We start from the raw sequence: 21,709 nt of genomic DNA, 5'->3' as shown, positions 1-21,709 counted from the left end.
TCAGATGTTATGGCCAGGCCTATTAGAGCAATAAGCAGGTCTCTGGAGTAGTCTTGTGATTATTGTAGTGCACTGTAGAGAAGGGGACCCAGGCCATATCCCATTCTAGCTGTTACACTTGTGGTGGAAAGTGTGAGCCCTCCAAAACCCACCAAAAACCTACTGTACCCACATATAGGTGACACCTGCAGGTATAAAGGGCTATTGTAGTGGCATACAGTTGGGTACAGTAGGTTTTTAGTGGGTTTTGGAGGGCTCACAATATAAGAGGGTATCAGTGAGATTTGTACCTGGGCCTTTTTATGTGAAGTCCACTGCAGTGCCCCTTAGAGTGCCCATTGCTCTGTGGGGATGTCTGAGTCCATGCTTCAGTGAATGTCCATTGTTGAGACTGAGTGGACTTTGAGTGAATATATAATAAAGACTTATAAGCTGCTCTTGACTCATTGACCTGGTCATTCCCATCCCTTGGTTTGCTGGGGATGTCTGTGTGGCCAGTCTGCTAAGAATGTTGACCCCCCCCCTCCCCCCCAATACATCCCAATGGATTGTTTTTGTGCATTTTCCTTTGGAAACTTAGTGAAAGTTAGTGCTAAAGCTGCACATCTCCTTTCCACAAACTTACAGAGTTGACCGACACTGCTGGCCCAGCTGCGATTACAACAGGCTCTCTCCAGCCAGCCCCAGGATTCTTCCCTCTGTTGCAACTTCCTGTTGCCAAGTGGGAAGGACAAGGCACAGGGAAAGCCTTCTTGCTGCTGGAGAAAGTCTGCTCCTGGAGGAAAAGTCCATAGTCTGTTATTGAGATGGACATGGGGGGGAGCCACTTCTTGCCCTGGGATTGGTAACATGAAATGTTGCTACTAATTGGGTTTCTGCCAGGTCCTTTTGACCTGGATTGGCCACTGTTGGAAGCAGGATACTGGGCAAGATGGACCACTGGTCTGATCCAATATGGCTATTCTTATGTTCTTCAGATGATGGCCACATCTACTTTCTGATTATTAAAGTTCAAAAATAGGGGTTATTCTTTATGCACCGAATAAATGCCAAAATTCCACCTAAGTGCTATTCTGTAAAAATGTACATATCTTACAGATATCCCTTAATAATGCTAGTGTTTTAGAATGTGCTAATGCTAGAGCCACCCATAGAAATATATGAGTGTTTCTAGGGTGTCTCTAATGTTAGCATGTGCTAATTTTTTGCGTGAGCTAAAAATGCTAGTGCATCTTAGTAAACAGAGCCCCATAAGTCCATCAGCTGTAACCATTATTATCTCTATGTGGTAATTCAGAGGAAGGCAAAACTTGCACTGCATCTTTTTAAAAGGCCATTCCAACAAGACATTCTCAATAACTTGGCCCTCCATTTATAATTTATGGATGGGCTTAAATTTCTCTATTTCTTGGCTTTTACATTTCCTGCTTCATAAGGATGTCAGAAATAACCCCTTTCATTATTATATGCTTCAAACTGTATTTACCAATTGATTCTGTAAAGCATGGTCAAATGCAGCCAGGCAGGAAACCAAACTGGCTAGCTGTGTAATGCAATTAAGGCAGACGATTTCATGGTTTATTATGTCACAAGGCTCAGAGCATGGGAGAGCCTCTCGTTGCCAGCAGCCCTAAATTCCTTCAGCAGCAGCACAGTCCTTTCTGAGCTGAAGCCCATTGTGCTGCTGCAGGTACCAGCAACCAAGGAAGTCGGTACTCTGAGCCTTGCACAATCTTACAAGCTTCTGGCTTATACTGTATCCCTTTCTATACCTCAGCATGTGGAAAAAGTGGGTTAGAAACAGTGGTGTGCTGGAGCTGGTTCGCAGCGGCTCGCAAGAGCCGGTTGTTAAGTTTTTTAACATTTTCAAGCTGGTTGTTAAAATTAGGTAGGGCTCCCTCCCGCTCCCCGTTTGCCTCTCCTCCCCTGAGCTGCAGGGTCCTGGCACATACCTGAAGCCTTCCTGGTGGTCTAGTGGATTCTTCGGGGCAGGAAAGAACCCCAGTCTTTCCTGCCCGCTGCCAACACTGACCCTCTTGTTGCTGTATCGCTCTTTAAAAATGGCTGCCAAGACTTCCAGCAGTGGCCTCTGACTTCAGGAACTGTAGCCCTGTTTAATAAGGCAGGCATGTTTCCTTCTATAAAGTTATTATGGCGCATCTTTACAACCATCTATACAGTTTACTAGTGATTTGTTCTAAGGACATTTGCATAAAATTTTCCCACTTCAAAATAAATAGGGTGATTTTTCAAAATCTGTGTTACCTCCTCAAGAATATTATGCAAATTTCAAATGTGGGGTGGGGGGTAAGGTGGGGTCATGGGGAGGATACTGTAAAAAAAAAAAAAGCTAATCTGTCTCCTTCTTCCTGCACAGCCTGATCCCTGTGCACTCAAGCTGCTGCATCCACGTTGTCTTCCTTTATTGTTGAATTTTTATTTAATCTCACTTATATTTTCAAACATGCCAGCTTGTACATATGGATGTACACAGAGGAAGTATAATAACGGAATAACTTTTTGTAGATAGAGTAGTAATTTGTTACTTGTTATAAATCATAATCAGTGTGTCATTTGGAGGGGCTGGTTATAGGGACACCATAGCACGTCTTATATTTGTGCAGAGATTTTTTTTTCTCCTGATAAAGGGCCACTAAAACAGATATATTATGAGAATCAGATGCTCAACATTCAGAGTTTCTATCTATTTATTTATTTACTTATTTATGGCATTTTATCCCACATTAAACATGAATTAGATTGGAACCTGGGAGCATTTAAAATCTTTTTTTTTCCTGTGCCTACAAAAAGAAAAAAAGATGGCATATGGGAACTTGCTCCTTTTGCTTTGTGGAATGCAGTGGTATATTTTTTGTTTTGTTTTGTTACATTTGTACCCCGCGCTTTCCCACTCATGGCAGGCTCAATGCGGCTTACATAGGGGTATGTGACATATAGGAAGCTGCTGTATCAAAATGGTATGCGTCTCTTCTATACACTGAGTTGGTATGGTCCTGAATCCAGGCACGGGGAGGGGCATAATCGAACGTGAACGCCCATCTCCATGGGCGTCTATGTCCGAAAACGGGTATGTGAAGAGGTGGGACAGACCATATTATCGAAAAAAATGGGCGTCCATCTTTTGTTTCGAAAATACGGTTTGGACGGATCAAATGCCATGAATTTGGTCCTTTCTGAGATGGCCGTTTTTTTTTTTTTTTAGTCATAATGGAAACTAAAAACGCCCAGCTCAGAAATGTCCCAATCCAAGCCATTTGGTCGTGGGAGGGACAAATGTACAACACTACCATAGCTCTTAGGTGTGAAGGGGGCAACTACATGTGGGTACAGTGGGTTTTAGAGGCCTCCCATTTACCACCACAAATGTTACAGGTGGGGGGGGGGATGGGCCTGGGTCTGCCTGCCTGAAGTGCACTGCAGTACCCACTAAAAGTGCTCCAGGGACAGGACTTGTTGCTGCTGTATAACCTTAGCACAGCAGTTCACACCTGAAGACTAATGTCGCTGAAAACGTCCTTTATTTGAATAAGCACATTTACTCACAGTTAACTGCAGATCAGAGGTTGTGCCCCACTGGCAATGAGTCTCGCTGGTACTGAGATTAGCAGTAGGTCCGAGCTGGCAGAATGGTGTACAATGCCCTCTTTCAGCAGCATTCAAGGTAAAAACTAAGTGCTGTAACGTGGCTAACACATGAAAGGGATCTAAAAGTGTCTTACACAAATGGCCACTACCTCATGGACTACCGGAAACAAAACAGGGCACACTCTGACCCTGTAAGCAGAGGGAAAAGCACCATGGGAGTAGAGCCTACCAACTACCAACATCGTGAGCATTTAACACAAGCTAGTGGAATCACGGAGCCCAATACCCTACACCCACCAGAATGCATTGCTGTGGTGACTCTGCAGTGCCCTTAACAGAAAAGGTGTCACACTCACCCGAGACCCACATCAGAACCATGGAAAGGCTGTCAGAGGATAGAACACATTCTGCTGTCATGGAGGTGGGTACGGCATTTGAGGCTGGCATACAGGCTGGGAAAAAAAGTTTGTAAAGTGGGGTTTTTTTGGTGGGAGGGGTTAGTGACCACTGGGGAGTCAGGGGGGGGTGATCCCCGATTCCCTCCGGTGGTCATCTGGTCAGTTGGGGCACTTTTTTGGGACTTAGACCTGAAAAAAAAGGGTCCAAATAAAGCGGACCAAATTCTCGTCAAAAACGCCCTTGTTTTGATTATCAGCTAAAGACGCCCATCTCTCCTCGGCCGATAACCACGCCCCAGTCCTGCCTTTGCCACGCCTCTGACATGCCCCCGTGATCTTTGTTCGTCTCTGTGACGGACTGCAGTTGAGGACACCAAAAATAAGGTTTCGATTATACCGATTTGGGCACCCACGGGAAACGGACGCCCATCTCCTGATTTGGGTCGAAATATGGGCGTCTTTCTCTTTCGAAAATAAGCTGGATAGTGGACTAGTGAGGGTCCTGAACTGATCCTTATACACATATAAATAACAGTTTTCTAAAACTGCAATTTACACATTGTCTTTTTATTCCATGTAAATGACAGTAGATGTGTAAAAGCTATGCAAGCCTTCTAAAATGACCTCCACAGAGATGCTAAGTTATCCAGTTCTGGGATGGAGACCTTTTTTTTCTTCCCAGTCCTACATGTGAGCTTATAATCCCCCAGTCAGGTGCTGTTCACTTTTCCCTTCCCTCTTAAGGGATTGTTCTCCTAGAACTTCATCAATACTTTCTTCTATCCTCTAGACAATCCAATGTTCCTGCCTCTTCACAATGCTTCTATATATTTGAAATACTTGTTTCATCACACCTACATAATACGAAACCAAAAGGTGGCTCTTAAATGTATGAAATGGCCACCTGGAGAGGGCTCCTCCAAATGGCCACTCATAGGAAGTAGCGGCACTACTCTACCACCTCAGATTGGCCAACTCAGTCCCTCCCCACCTTTCTCTTCCTACATATGGATTTTAATTCTCTATGTTTATATAAAACTAGGAAAGAAGGCCCGTTTCTCAGAGCAATGAAAGGGGTGCTAGCTTTTTTTTTTTTGGGGGGGGGGGGTGACTCACATATGGAGAACAGTGGCGATTTTCCTGGACCGCCCCATGGCTCGCCGTTGTAGCTGGTTCGTGCGCTGCCGCTGTTGTTAGCGTTGTCGTAGCTCTGTGTGGGTGGCGATATTCCTGGGCTGCCCTCGACGTCATCGCGTTTTGACGCGAGGGCAGAGCACAGGTACAGTAATAAAACTCACCCTCAACGTTTGCTCCGCCCTCGATGTCATGATGTTTGACGTGAGGGCGGGGCCCGGTGGCTTCACCACCACGAACCTTCGAACCTGAAGGAACTGAAGTCAGTGGCTTGGCTTCACTGACGTCAGTGTCCTCAGAACGTTGAGGGTAAGTTTTATTATAGTAGATTATATACTATATTTCTGAGAGACATTCAATGTGTTTTACAAATGTAAAACAAGCAATACACAATTTAAAGCAATATTAAAAACGAACAGGACAGGCTCTGCAAACATCCCCACCCCTGCTCTGAAACTTGAAAGAACCCCAGAAAACCACTCACAACACTGGAAATAATTCTTAGGAAAGGATAAGAGAGTGACCCTACTCTGCTTCTCTTGGTCATTCTGGGTACATTGGCACTTTGCCACTGTTTGCTCATTTGTGCTTATAACAATGCCTTAAGCATGCAGCCAACAAAAATTGCCATCTCTAATGGCTTTTCATTGGAATGGAACTGGGTGGATTATTTTAATCATTAGCAAATGATTGCTGTTACGCTTTGACCACAGTTGCAGATTTTAAAATGGATTCCATTCCATCTTCTTAAATTTCCTAGTTGACCATTAAAGTGCTGTTAAAGGACTTTGTTCTCTGAAGCTCTTAACACACATCCAGTGTGTTGGAATCCTGGTGTTGGCAAACCTGGCTAACCCAGGCACATTTGCAAAGTGAATTTTTATTAGATAGAGCAGGCATATAGATAAAAGTGTCTGCAAACTGCCAGTCAAATGCTCAAATTACTGCTTCACTGTCCTTGGATACCTCAGTTAACATGTTATGTCTTGACTACAATATCTGCCATCTCATCTGTCTTTAACTTGTACAATGTTTGAATAGTTTACTCTTGCAAAAAGTATGTATTTCCTGTAACATTTAGAAGAACAAAAAGTATCAGAAAAGACTGTGCAAGCTAGATGCAGAGCATAACCAGATCATTTTAACAGGGGGTGTGTCTCCCTCCACCCCTCGTGCTGCCCCCATCTCTTGTGCTGCCGTGCCACCCCTGTACCTTAAAATCCTCTCTGCAGCCTTCACCTGGGCAGTGGACTGTCTGTGGCCTGCAGCAGGACTTCCTCCCTGAACCATCCTGCCCCAATGGGATGGTTTTGGGAGGAAGTCTCGGTGCAAGCTGCAGGCAGCTTTTGAGTGTCACTGACGCTGCCTGGGTGAAGACTACAGAGAGGGGGTCGGACCTGACAGGGGGTGCATACACTACTGATGCACCTAGTATAAATACTCCCTTGCATACTGAGGGGCTTTTGTCTAGTCCTCATATTTACCCCTTAGGAGCCATTGTACATTCTATATCAACTTGCAGCTTGCTTTGCTAAGATGACAAGGATTACGAACCCGTACATCTACTGAGGAAAGACCTGGGCTGTTCTTGCTGCCAGTTCTCTTTGACAACTGATGTGAAAAGAGAGAACTTACATCTGTTCTCATTGGAACTAGTAACCTCCTGTCTGGTCCCAAGAACTAAAAATGGAATATTTAGTGTTTGTGTGATTGGCAGGCCCATGAGGTGCTGTCACTTTTATTAGCCCAGAAGTTTCCCTTGAGAATTCTACAATAGAAAGGCTGGTCTGCTTAAAATAGATCTCGAAAAGAAAATACATTCTGCAAGCTTAAAACTTCAGTTCTTTGCTGAAACAGGATAGCAATACATTTAGAATGTAATACTTAGGAACAGACAGACAGCCGTCTCTAGGTTCACTAACCTGCGAGAACAACATGGGATGCATGAAGTTTCCAAATAGTAGAAGGAACAAAGAGGAATATGGGTCTCTGAGTTCATTTTTCTCTGCTCTTCATCTACTTTGCTGGGTAGAAATGCACATTGAAAATGCTGGGATGCCTGTATTGCCAAATTGGGACACTTTAGTTGCACTGGAGCAAGCGTGAGCAAATGCTTGATAAGTTTTCCTTAGAAGATTTTATTTTATTTTTTCCTTAAAGTGGTATCTCTTCCTAAACATTCCAGTGATCTCAAGATGCTGTCACGTCTGGGGAGAGGGTAAGAATAGCCTACAGTGACGGAGATGGCTTCTGTTGTCTTTTGTCTTGCTGCAGTTGTCAGGAAAGCGAAGCCACACAGAGGTGAGCACAGCAAATGGTTTAAGGGGCTTAGACTTGCTATTGAGAGCCACATTTAGCTGAAGCAGCCATCGCAGAGACCGCGCTAGTTACTTTTGCTTCTGTATCAACAGTGACACTCTCCTATTTCCTTTGTATCAGATTTGCTATGGAAATTATAGTTCTTTGAGGCCTATCGAGACAAATATTCCGTTGATTTGCTTGACCATGGAGCAGTGGGATATTCTGGGGCTCTTGGCCATCATCCTCAGCTATAATGTGACCATTGTAGGTAAGTGTCTTAAAGCGTTTGTTAATTGCCAATGTTGTTCAAAGTACTTGGCCATATAAAATAAAGTAAAAGCACAGTGAAGAACACATTAAAAAATCTACTTAAGTGACAGTGAAAAAGTTATTGCCTAATATAATACTTTTTGAGTTAAAAGTAGAGAGGTGTGGTAGTTGTGTTAGTCCACTTTTAAAGGTAATCAATAGAAATCAAATAAAATAAAACATGGAAAAGAAAATAAGATGATACCTTTTTTATTGGACATAACTTAATACATTTCTTGATTAGCTTTCGAAGGTTGCCCTTCTTCGTCAGATCGGAAATAAGCAAATGTGGTAGATGACAGTATATATAAGTAAAACATCCAAGCATTTCATTGACAGTCTAGTGGGGATGGGTAGTAGGTATGAATGGGAACATCAAAGCATTTCAGAGATAGTCTAACAGGATGGGGGTGGATAGGTGAGAGGAGGATGATAAGTACCGCAACTACAATTAATGCAATTATTGTTAACATTTTTATCCCAACAACTGTTTTTCTCTACAATTCAATCCACTTTGCTTATAGTAAAACAAAAATTTTTTGAAAATGACTGTCACACATGCAAGTGTGTTTGTGAGTCATTAATCCAGCACAGCTAAACAGGTGTTCAACAACTGTACTAGAAGGAAGTGGATTGTTCAGTCTGATGAAACGTTTCTTCATACCAGGCCAGGGTGCAATATTACTTGATTTCCATATAGCAAAGAGCACTTTATCATCATCATTGTCATTATCATCTGATTAGTAGTACTGTCTAACTTGTCACTAGCATTTTCATTTTCGTTGTCATTGTCATGCTATCCAATTAAAGAGAAGGCTTTCACAAAGTTGGAATTATTGTCTATTGTTGTTCTAACAACTTTTCATCTGATGATAAACTCTATTTGAATATCTTTGAGAACTGATGCAAGAAAGTCAAATGTGTGGGAACCCTTCACTCTTAAGGGTAGACAAGCAGACTTCCTCTCTAATGACCATCCAGTGGACCGTTGCCCCAATGTAAAATTTTCCATGGGATGACCAGCAGTCTGTTGTGATAGAGACATATGTCTGTTCACCAAGAATTGCTAGCAGCTTTGCTTCATCTCCACTTCAAAGTGACCAAACTCGTCACTGTTCTGTTCGGCTGGAGACCAGTAACCAGTTCAACAAACACAGGCAACTCCACTGTTCTCAAAGGCTGTATTTACTAAACAGCAACATTTAAGATGAGATGATCCACTGTTTGTGGGACGAGGTTTTCAATAGCAAAGTCCTGTTCCAGGTTTTGCTGTTTCATTTAGTTTATTGAGGAATTGTCATTTGTCTCTCTTCTGCTTTTACTTTTCACTTTTAACTGCAAGCAGCAGAGGTAACTAGGTAAAACTAGTAAATATTGGTGAAATTATAACTTCAGTAAAAGTAACAAATGTTTCATGTACGTCTTTACAAGTAAAAGTGACAAAACATTTACTTAAGTACAGTAACTAGTTACATTTACTTAGTTACTACACAACATTGTTAATCAAAGTCATGGATTAAAAAAAATCCAGTTACTAGACATTTTCCTTAAAATCTACCATTTTTTCCCTGATTTTGGCAACATCTCAGTAATATAAATCTCTCTACTACAGTGTACATTGTGAAATAACACAAAACCTGCAAAAAATCCCTCACTTGTCACATGCGTAGCAAACTTAGATGCCATACCATAACAGCACTAACTCCCTGGACTGAAACAGCAAAAACCCTGCTAATGAAACAGCAGTACTGCAACAGAATGCATGTCCTCTTGAAAAGACACAAGTGAGGTGATGACAGACTCCTAGACATTTGCAAAATATTCTACCACCGGTCATACACACAGAGCACAGTTGCATCCAGGGCTGGCTTAAGGAATGAGCCTGGGAGGCAGCAGCCCAGGGTGCTGCAGCTTAAGGGCACCAGAAAGCCCTGCTCACTAGCTCCCCCACCTCTATGGCCCAACCAACCTTTCTGCAGTAGTGAGTGCCTGTCCCTTTGCTCCCTGGCCTGTTGCTCTGTCTTGTAACAGCGGTGAGCACACAAGGAAGTTTGAAATGCAATGAATTCCAGAGTTTAATTACACGTTGAGTGAAGAAATATTTTCTTCGATTTGTTTTAAATTTACTACTTTGTAGCTTCATCGTATGCCCCCTAGTCCTAGTATTTTTGGAAAGAGTAAACAAGTGATTCACGTCTATCCACTCCACTCCACTCATTATTTTTTAGACCTCTATGATATCTCCCTTCAGCTGTCTTTTCTCCAAGCTGAAGAGCCCTAGCCACTTTAGCCTTTTCTCATAGGGAAGTCATCCCATTCCCTTTATCATTTTTGTCACCCTTCTCTGTACCTTTTCTAATTCTACTATATCTTTTTTGAGATGCAGTGACCAGAATTCCACACAATATTCGAGATGCAGTCGCACCATGGAGCGATACAAAGACATTATAACGTCCTCATTTTTTTCCATTCCTTTCCTAATAATACCTATTTACTTTCATAGCCGCCATCGCACACTGAGCAAAAGGTTTCAACGTATCAATGATGATGGGATTTTCACTCTATCAGGATGAACAGGAATAGTTCATTTGCAATACACTGCAACCAGGGTGTTCCAATGTTTGCTATGATGCTTTCTTCCCGTGTCCCACTTCAGATTTTGGCTTGTGCAGACAATGTGCGTTTTGCTGCCTTACACCATATTCATTGTTCATGTCCTGCATCATGCTTCCTTGCACATTGCTGCAGGTCCTTCTAGCTCCAAAGAGATCAGTTCCTCCACTAACTCACCAAAAACTTATGGGGCAGAGAATGTGGCCTTACAAGATTTCTCAGGGGCATATATAATTCATCTCCTCTTGAGGACCATCACTCTTGTTATTTAACAATTTTTCACAATCCTCTGGTGATTTAACAACTGTCCTCACGATCTATGTTTTCAAGGGACTTGGGAATGCTTTTGGGGAACCTTGCAGCCAGCAGCCCACAGTCACATTCTTAACTGACTCTGTCTTTTTAGACTTTTGTAGCAGTGCCAGGGGTGTGGGGTGTGAATTGGGTGGGTTGGCTGGAGGTGGGCTTATTCTAGTTTTGGACTGCAATTAGATTTTCTCTGTCTAGTATTTTCACATGCAGTATTTTGTAGATTGTTGTTTCTTGCTTTGTATGTTTTACTGCAACTTTTTGGAATAAATATGATTTAAACTTAAAAATAAAACTAAAAATGATGGAAACAACCTGCTATATTGACTATTCTGAAAATATTTGTGAAATTCATTATTAAAAAAAAATCCTTCTGTACCCGAAAGGCAGCTGCTTTAAACCTGATGGTGACAGGTTCAAGGCTAGCTTGTGCATGAGTGGAAAAACACACTGAGAGACTTTGAATGAGATCTCTAACTGGAGGAGAGAGGGGAGAATCCTTTTTGGAAGGGAGGAAAAATGGGTGCCAGAACAGGTGTATACTGGCAGAATAAAAGCTCTGTCAAAATGTGTGCAGAATGGTCTCTGCAATTCTACCAATTAGAGAGGAAGGAAGGAAGAATGGAATTTATTTATTTCCGCAATGTTATTTACTGCTTTTATTTGGCAAACTCAAAGTAGTTCACACACATCCATAATAAATCAGAGCAATAAAAATAACTCCCAACCATAATCTTATGATAAACAATCCAAGATTTATATCTGTAATAAATCACAGCAATTAAGTTATAAATTAGTTATATGGAAGTCAGAGATAGGGATTTGGAAATATTGACATTAGAGCAAAAGCCTTCAGACTTTTTCTTAACGTTAATGCTCAAAAAGTAAAGTACTATTGGAAAGAAAACAACTGATGGAATTTAGTGTGTACCATCTACAAGTATGAAGTGGTTACTTCAGCAAGATTAAGGGGCCTTTTTTATTAAGGTGCAGTAAGCACTAATGTGTGCATACCACGAGATGCATTCAGCACTACCACGAGATGCATTCAGGTGCCCCATGGTAGTTTTGGGATCTTCATGCACTACCCACATGGTATAAAATAGAGTTTATTTTTTTGCGTTGGGGGCATGTCTGGGGGTGCAGAGAGTAGGCTAATCGGTTAGCACAGCTACATCATCGTGGGCTAACCGGTTAGCAGAGGATTAGCTCATGAGTCTTTACCGCCTAGGAAATAGGTATCAGTAAGTGCTCACACGCTAATGGCCATAGGCTAATGGGGAAATTAGTACATGTTAAACCAATCTAGACACAATTTCAGCAACTGATCAGTCTATGTAACAAATGTAATAAACTGAAAATATGACTCAGTTCGTATATCTCTTATTTGCAAGCAAAATATTTGCCAGCTCATATTGGACTCCAGTTTTCTCATCAGTCTAAAAAAATTTCCAAACAAAAGCTTTGTTGTTAGCCCACTATTCTAACAACTAGGCTACTTCTATTCAAGCATGTGCTTGCACAGTCCCAGGGCTGCCAAGAGATAGAGCCGGGCCCGGGGCAGGACCACTGCCGCCGGCCCCCCACCACTCAGGACGCAGCTGCAGGCCCCCCCACTCGGGACGCAGCCGCAGGGCACCCCACCCACACCCAGGACACAGCTGCCGGGCCTAACCTGGAACTCAGCTGGCATTGCTGCCCCTCACTCACTCTCAGGCTGCCCCCTACATCAGTGTGTCTGCTCCTCCCTGGCCTCCAAGAGGGGCCTGGCACCACGGTCTGTCTCTCACCTGCTCCAGTGTGCCGGGACCGGTTCCTGATAGGAGCAGGAGAGAGACAGACCCCAGGGCCTGGTGCTGGGCCCCTCTTGGATGTCAGGTCTGGGGAATTTTGTCCCCCTGCCCCTCCTCTCAGTGGCCCTGCACAGTCCCCATGCTCACTCACAAACCTGCTGCTTCCACCCTGCAGTTTTCCCTAAGCTATAGGGAGAGGTGAAGTTTGTAGGGAAAGCCACAGATAAATATCCTGATGGTGAAGGGGGGGAGGGAAGAAGGAGGCAAAGAAAGAATGAATGAGACTATATAGAGAAGAAGTAAATGGAGGTCTATGGTAAGGCAGAAGTTCTCAACCCAGTGCTCAAGGCACAGCCAGCTACTTGGGATTCCAAGATATCCACAATGAATAGGCATGAGATAGATTTGCATGCACTGCCTCTGTTGTGTTCAGATCTGTCTCAAGCATATTCACTGTCAATATCTAGATAGGTGTGCTCCGAGTACAGGGTTGAAAACCACTGTCATGGGGGGCATGGATATGTGTTTGCCTTGGGCCTAGTATAGGGTCAGAGTTAATAATGTGTGCTACCATTAATGTGCATTATTTTACTGCTGTGCTGTTTTATTAGTACTAGGTTACGTTGCATAAACAGTCATGCACCTTAATAACTGGCACATGCTGTTAATCTGGCCCTGTGATAAATCAACTAATTAAAATTTGTACTGCGAGAGTCAATTACTAAAGATCAAAATAGCAAATGACCCAGGGGTCCTTTTACAAAGACGCGCTGAAAAATGGCTTGCGGTAGTGTAGGCACAGGTTTTGGGCGCGCTCCGATCCATTTTTCAGCGTGCCTATAAAACAGGCCTTTTTAAAATTTTTGCTGAAAATGGATGTGCGGCAAAATGAAAATTGCTGCGCTTCCATTTTGGGTCTGAGACTTACCGCCAGCCATTGACGTAGTGGTAAAGACTCACGCAGTAACTGGGTGGTAATGACCTACGCGCATCAAATGCCACTTGGCGCGTGCCCGTTACGCGTGTCCAAAAATAAAAAATATTTTTTGGATGCGTGTATTGAACACGCGCCAAAAATGAAACTACTGTGAGCCACTTGTCTCATCAGCTTCCACTAATTCCTTAGTTGACTTTACAATATATGTTACTTTATCACAATCTCTTTATATTATTATTAAAATTTCAATTTATCTTAATTATTTCTTCCTCATCTCATTGAATATAATCAATTAGGATCTCTGCCAATATGACATGTTTCGCAAAGCTGCGTTAGGGCCCGGTTCAATACTGATGCCATTCCCCTCTAGGCATCCATGTATTTCTTCCATGTTGGCAAAGGTCCTAATCGATTATATTCGATGAGATGAGGAAGAAATAATTAAGATAAGTTGGAATTTTAATAATAATAATAAGAGATTGTTATAAAGTAACATATATTGTAAGTCAACTGTGGAATTAGTGATGATGAGATAAATGAATTGCTAGGCGGTGGGTCCAGCATGAAACAAACCACTGGCTCCTTTTCACAGTGTTTACACATACTGGATTAGGATCATTATTAAGCGCTAGGTTATTTGTTAATCTCGCCCTGGTCAAGGGACAATGGCACCCTGTAGTCAAACTGTAAAATCCATCCTTTGAAATCTGTTGTCAGAGATCTCTAGTGCTTTCATGTACTATCCCACTTGGTTTAATTTTATTATTTCTTACAAACCAACAAAATGTTTGGCTGCAGTACTATTCAAGCCTCTCCTTCCCTTTTCTTATCTATGACTAAGACAGACAGACCCCTTTTAGCAGGTTCAGTAAAATGGAATGAGAAGCACTTGCTACTATTGGAGCACTGCCAGATCCCCTGATGAAGTCGTGGATGAGATGGGTGAAAGATAAGTCCTGCTTCTTTTCCCGCTTGAAAGCACCAGACAAGGCTTCCAGAGTCTGTTTTGCACGTGATTTGCATTAAGTTTGGTACATACACTGTTGCGGAGATATTTGGTCAATGATTGGTCCCAGTCTATTGGCAACGATAGTTAAGTCGCAAAGTCATTGACTTCTGAGGTCTTTTCCTCCACATGTTTTTCTTTATCTTTCATTGGATTTTTTTTGTTTATTGAGTCCATACAGCTCCACTGTCACAGACTAGTATTGATAAGACAGACACACATACTGTTCTGTCCTCCGACAGCCTTACTCTAGTTTATAGTGTGGCCCTAAAATGTGTTTAATGCTTTTACTGTTATTCTCACTTCTAAGGATTTTTACTGCTGTAGTCCTCACTGCAAAGATATATGAGCAATGCATTGTTTGTAATGTAGTCGGTAACGGAATTCAAACATGCGTGGGATAAACATAAAGGAATCCTGTTCGGAAGGAAGTGATCCTCAGGAGCTTAGCGAAGATTGGATGGCAGAGGCGGGGCTGGTGGTTGGGAGGCGGGGTTAGTGCTGGGCAGACTTATACGGTCTGTGCCCTGAAAAAGACAGATACAAATCAAGGGGCTGGTGGTTGGGAGGCAGGGCTAGTGCTGGGCAGACTTATACGGTCTGTGCCCTGAAAAAGACAGATACAAATCAAGGGGCTGGTGGTTGGGAGGCGGGGCTAGTGCTGGGCAGACTTATACAGTCTGTGCACTGAAAAAGACAGATACAAATCAAGGTAAGGTATACACAAAAAGTAGCACATATGAGTTATCTTGTTGGGCAGACTGGATAGACCGTGCAGGTCTTTTTCTGCCGTCATCTACTATGTTACTATGTAATGCAGTCACCCCTGCCTCTCTGTATAAGGACTGTTACTATTGGTGTATTCTGCTGCAAAATCCTCTTCTCTTTCTCAGCCAAGCTTGGCTTCTTTGTTTACCTGTTATCATTTCCTGGTCATTCTTACTATCTCTGTCCTGAGAGGTCAGCCAGGTATGACCTTTTCCTCCAATCGAGGGTTGCCCTCTGGGACCACCCCGCTACCTGATGGCAGGCTCTGTCCCTATTGGTCCCTTACTCCCTTTACTTCCTCCTCCCTGGGCCTGTGTGAGCCCCTTCTTGGCCTCGCCTTCTCCATGAGGCATTCTCCATCTTGCTTCAGACAGCACTTGTCCTGCTAAATCCCTTGTAATGAACTCATTTTTTTTTACCTCATTAGTATCTCTCTGAGAAGATATTGCACATTCTAGCCACCTAGCTCTGAACTACTGGCATCTAACTATTTTCCCACCTCTGCAATAAAGCTGCCTTTCTTCAGATTTCTATCTTCAATCTCCAACCACTGATACAGCTCTAAGAATTACGGAGTCTTTTTGTTGCCTTGGGGCAACACTTCTGAACATCTGACTGTGAGTGAACTATCTATATTTATTCAATAAAGGAAATTTCAGAAAATGAAGAGGCTTCGGGTGTGTGCTGGTGTGCCGAGGTTATACTTCAGAATATTAAGGTCTTACAGATATTAAGTCTCAAGAGGCCTGACACATACACTTTGGAAAGTATTCCATGAGCCATGCTCCACATGCCTTCCCCACTTGTTTACACATAACGTGTGCCCAAATTCTAATGAGATAAAATGCACTGTTAAATGTATATCACGTTAACATTTCATATTATACAGCATTTATCTACAATTCACTGATATTTTTGACCATTCTTTATGCAACCAACAGTTTTGAAACTGGCAAATATAGAACTTTCCACTGAGTAGGTAAAAAAAAAATTACTTCTCAACCAGGGCCCTTAATAGATAGATGTGTTTTACCGGTAGAAAATGCCACAGGAATATTTGTTAAGCATTCATTATCATTAGAGATATGGGAATTGACCTACGCTTTAAAAATTGTCCCCTGGCCCATAGGGTTGCTCAGGGGCAACAGAGTGCAGTGCTCCTGATTCAGGTATTCCGCTTCCCAGCTCGGTTGAGGCTGGAGATCCTGGAGAGAGAGCAGTTGCAGTCATCACACAGTTATGACACTTAGTGGAGATGTTGGGGCTCTCAGTCACATTATTTTCCCCTTAATGCATGTTAAGGGACACTAACTTTACTTAAATTGCTATAATGCAGTGAAAGTAAGCCATCATGGGCTTCATAGTAATGAGATGCAAACATGCAAAAGCATGTAAAACAGCTCATTACTATACAAATTGTACACCGTGACTTGTGGTGAACACTGCAAGTCACATTATAATTGGGAAAACTTTTACCATCCCGAAAACACTGGGCCTCAAAGCACACAGCCTGATGCTAAAAGACTGCATCTTAAAGGGGCCATAGTCCTCCTTACCCTGCACCTTACCCTGATCACATCTCTCTCCCCTCCTTGGATCACCACCTGCACCCTACCCTGATCACATCCTTCCCCCCTCCCCCACCAGCAACTCACAAACACCTCCAATCAGTCCAATGTACTAACACTGTGTGTGAGGTGGCTCAAGGCAGTGTCACCACCATGCAGAACAGAGATACTACAGGTTGGTGACTCCCATGGTAAATCAAGATGCGGTAAAAGCTTACTTTATACTACACCTCAATAACTTCCCCTCTTAGTGGATACATTTAGGACCCACATTTTGCATGGTTCCAAAGGGAGCCATGATAAATGGATCCCAGCTAAAGACTGACACTGCAATGATTGGGTTAAGTGACCTGAGAAAGAGATTTCAAAGAGAGGAATAATTTTTGAGCAGTTGCTAATGAAAACTCATGGTCCATAGTCCAACTGAGGTTGGTTCCATTTAATTTTAGCTGTCTGGATTTGTGTTTTCATAAAGATATTTGTTAAAAATGACATATTGTTACCAAGAGATATTTGGAGAATGTCTTTGTATAGGTCATCCAGGTCTGTGCATGGAAAATCCCCTAGATTTTAGAAACAGTGTTAGTGAACTCTTAGCCTTTTCTGAAGTATGTATAGTGTCAGCATGTATTTTGATGATATGCAGAAATAGAACAGTCAATTTACAACTCACCTCCCCCACCCAAAAAAAACATAAACATTTCTTACAAAGTGTGTCAATTGTAGGGGGTTTGCTTACGTAAGAAGCACAATGTGCATTTTGCCAGTTACACACACAAATGGCAAATTTGGGAAATTTGTATGTCCATGAGGACCTGATTGAGAAACTCCTCTAAAAGTCAAACTTGTTGTAATTGAAGGTAATTTTGAATGACAAAGAAGAAATCAGTTTCTCCTTCAAGTTCTCCTGCAAACCTCAGATACAAACAAGATGTCTGCCAAGAGTTGTTTGTGACTCAAAGGAGGTGTAAGTGCTGACAAGGCATTTTCCAAGGTACATTCTGCTGGATTGTATATAGCGTGCCTAGAGATCTGTGCCGAAATCCAGGCATATTCTATAACAACATGTGTAACATAATTGGCTTAACAAGCTAATCAGCATTGATAACAACGGTTAACAAACAATAATAAGCACTTATTGGCAATAATTACAATTTACACGCACAACTCGCTAAGCGTATTCTGTAATGAACCGCGCCTAAATTCTAATGCACGCAGTTCAAAAGAGGAGTGGCTATGGGCGGGAAATGGGCATTCCATGAGCATTCTCAAATTAATGCACGTACTTATAGAGTATGGCCTAGTGCATGTAAATCTACGTGCCAGGATTGATGTCACATTTTCGTTGGTGTAAACGGAGGCACGAAGTTTTAGGCACTGGGATATCAACTAAGCGTATTCTATATACAGTGACTAAAGCTAGGCGCCGCTTATAGAATATGCTTAGGTGGAAATGTTTACCACATTCATTTTTTAGGCGCCTTATATAAAATCTGGCCCATTATGTATATTGCTGGTCTAAAATAGAGCACACATATACTTTGAAGGACTATCCAATCCAAGAGCAGAACATACTTCTTTTAAATTTCTGTGTGCCATGTCATATCTATCTATCTATCTATCTATCTATCTATCTATCTATCTATCTATCTATCTATCTATCTATCTATCTATCTATCTATCATCTATCTATCTATCTATCGATGTGGCACCTGTTTTGACATCACTACTTATATATACATCCAGATTTATACATATGAGTATATGCTTCTTATGTATGTCAAGTGTAGATAATTCTAAAATCACCTTCATTGTGTTTTAGTTTTGCAAATTATCTACCATCATGTGCTCCACTCTCCCTCTGCCTATTCATGATATTTTTTTCTTTTCTAGGAAAGATCTGGTTGGCATTAATGACTTTACTTCGACTGGCAGTGATTGTTTTTGCAGGATTTTCACTCTATCAAGATGAACAGGAACGGTTCATTTGCAATACACTGCAACCAGGGTGTTCCAATGTTTGCTATGATGCTTTCTTCCCTGTGTCCCACTTCAGATTTTGGCTTGTGCAGACAATGTGTGTTTTGCTGCCTTACACCATATTCATTGTTCATGTCCTGCATCATGCTTCCTTGCAATTTGCTGCAGGTCCTTCTAGCTCCAAAGAGATCAGTTCCTCCACTAACTCACCAAAAACCTATGGGGCAGAGAATGTGGCCTTACAAGATTTCTCAGGGGCATATATAATTCATCTCCTGTTGAGGACCATCACTGAGGCTGCGTTCAGTGCAGGGCAATATTTCCTCTTCGGATTTTTGGTTCCCCAAAGTTTCAGCTGCCATCAGCCTCCCTGCACCAGTGCTATTGACTGCTACATCTCTAGACCAACAGAGAAATCCATCATGGTGATTTTCATTTGGGGTATCAGTGGTGTCTCCATATTCCTTAGTGTGGTCGATCTGATCTGCGTGATACAAACTCAAATAAAAGTTAAAACTCTCATAAAGGAGCAGCTGAGAATTAACAGTGCTTCTGTCCAAGAAGAGCTGTACTCAACCACAATAAAGAAGCACACGGAGTACCATCAAAATCTAGAAGGGAGCAGACATCATCTTTTTCTTTCTGACCTTGAGAAGAGAAAGGACAATCCCACAGCACCTGCTTCGCTTCTTTCTGAACAGGGGGCTACCAGTTCTCTTCATTCGGAAATCTTCACTCATGACACCACTACATCTAATATCAACACAAACAGTAATAAGAAATTAGATGAGTTCTTGGTTTGCCCCAGTCTTACCCACCCCGTTGGCAATGTAGTGGCCGAGTGTAATGCCAGCGAACCTCACAGTAGCACCCATTGGCAGAGTAGAAAGGGATGGCATGACAAAAACCCCCCACCTAGAAATGGCAGAGAGTCTCTTCTACCCAACATCAAGTACTTGGGAGAGGGCTGCCCATTGGAAGCAATATCATGTGATCTGCAATCTAATTCCTCCAATAATATCAGAGCCACAAAATCTCAGTGGGTATAAAGAAGTGAGGCAACGCAGGAAAATGCTTTCAGGCAAGGTGGCTCTGTATGATATCAGTACTGAGTTTTCTGTAGCAGGGACAGTATACTCTGCATTGCACAAGACTAACAGTTGCAACAGAGCTACAATAAATGTTATGATTCATGCAACTAACAAGGTGCAGCAGGAGAATTTCCTTTCCTAATGAACTTGCAGTTGAACATATATATTATCATATCTGTGGTAATTTTATTCCACAAAAGCTTGAGCTTATCTACATCTTCCACATAGAGTGAGATAGAATGGATTAATACTGAAATGTCCAATGATGTCCAGTTTTGTCAAAAGTGTTTTACAGAAACATGAATTTTGCTATTTAGCATTAAACACTCCTAGACCTAGAAACTGATGTTAAAAATGTACACCCCTACTTATAGTGCTTTATTATTTACTTAATGCTAGTCTTGAGTAGTTTTGGAACCTAATCCTCCATTCCTCAGGTCCAAACAAAATCAGCAGTGATTCTCCGATGTTCTCTTGTCTACCCAACAGCAGTAATAGTTTCCAGTTAGACTGCAATTTTAAAAGTTACAGCATTCCCCATACCTCTCTAAGGGGCCCTTTTACTAAGCTGAGTAGGCGTCTACATGCGCGCCAATTTGGAATTACCGTCTGGCTACCGTGTGGCCCAGGTGGTAATTTCATTTTGTGCGCGCATCCAGTAGGCGTGCTGGAAATTTTCTGGCGCGCAGCATTAACCAGGTGGTAATTGACATTGTACGTGTGCTGACGATTACCGCCTGGTTGACTTACCGCTAAGTCAATGGGTGGTGGTAAGATCTCAGGCCCAAAATGGATGCGTGCCAATTTTCATTTTGCTGCATGTCCATTTTCGGCCAAAAAAAAGAGGCCTTTTTTGCAGGAGCGCTGAAAAATGAACCAGCATTTATCCAATACCCACATCTACACCAGCACAGACCACTTTCTGGTGCACCTTAGTAAAAGGACCCCTATAAAATTTCCCCCTGCATATAATTTTACACACATCTATTAGGAAAAGGTCATCACAGAAAACCTGTTCTGGGGACAATCAGTTACCAGATTGAAAAGCTTTAACATACGTGTCGATATTCAAAGGGATTTATACATTTACCTCCAAATTCTATAAAAGCCACTAAAAATTGCGTGTGCAAATTTGGGTGTGTGCCTAATTTGCATGTGCAATTTAATTGAACAACAAGCTAACTAGTGCCGATAAGAGGCTTAACGAGCAATTATTGGCACTAATTAGATTTAACTAAAATATATGCACGTAAATTTAGGTGTGAGTTCAAAAAGGGGGTGCGGAAATGGAAGGGTCATGGGCAGAATGGGGGTGTTTCTAAAATGTATTCAGGAAATGATAGAATAATGGGGATACATGCCTAATTTAGGTGTGAAGTTTTGCACCACATTCCAAACTATTCAATTGTTTTATCCACCACAGTTCCCCTAGCAAAAGTTTCTTCCCCTGATCTTCCCCACGAATATGTGGAGCAATTTGTTCTGTGACAAACACTTGTGCTGTAATTTATCACAATGTGCCACAAGAGGGATTTCTAAGTTTTATCTCCTATGATTACATTTGTGCTCATTCATTTGGGAAAACAGAGGTCTGATGGTTTTACCCACATACAGTGGGGGAAATAAGTATTTGATCCCTTGCTGATTTTGTAAGTTTGCCCACTGACAAAGACATGAGCAGCCCATAATTGAAGGGTAGGTTATTGGTAACAGTGAGAGATAGCACATCACAAATTAAATCCGGAAAATCACATTGTGGAAAGTATATGAATTTATTTGCATTCTGCAGAGGGAAATAAGTATTTGATCCCTCTGGCAAACAAGACCTAATACTTGGTGGCAAAACCCTTGTTGGCAAGCACAGCGGTCAGACGTCTTCTGTAGTTGATGATGAGG

General features: G+C 42.1%; 1 protein-coding gene across 1 annotated transcript; it reads left to right on the top strand.

Annotated features, from left to right (window-relative positions):
- Positions 1–7,643: 7,643 nt before the first annotated feature.
- Positions 7,644–19,771, top strand: GJD4 (gap junction protein delta 4). The gene is made up of 2 exons (XM_030199459.1): positions 7,644–7,707; positions 18,636–19,771. Exons 1-2 carry the CDS (start codon positions 7,644–7,646, stop codon positions 19,769–19,771), a joined length of 1,200 nt encoding a protein of 399 aa, XP_030055319.1.
- The last annotated feature ends 1,938 nt before the right edge of the window (positions 19,772–21,709 follow it).

The sequence above is a fragment of the Microcaecilia unicolor genome, chromosome 1 (assembly GCF_901765095.1).
Source record: "Microcaecilia unicolor chromosome 1, aMicUni1.1, whole genome shotgun sequence".
In the NCBI taxonomy this organism is placed as follows: domain Eukaryota; kingdom Metazoa; phylum Chordata; class Amphibia; order Gymnophiona; family Siphonopidae; genus Microcaecilia; species Microcaecilia unicolor.
The sequence above is the reverse complement of the archived record's forward strand: the minus strand, read 5'-3'. Positions and strand labels throughout refer to the sequence as shown.

Coding starts and splice junctions, on each gene's coding strand:
- GJD4 (XM_030199459.1), top strand. CDS start 7,644: ATGGAGCAGTGGGATATTCTGGGGCTCTTGGCCATCATCCTCAGCTAT. Junction 7,708..18,635: donor CTATAATGTGACCATTGTAG/GTAAGTGTCTTA, acceptor TTTCTTTTCTAG/GAAAGATCTGGTTGGCATTA.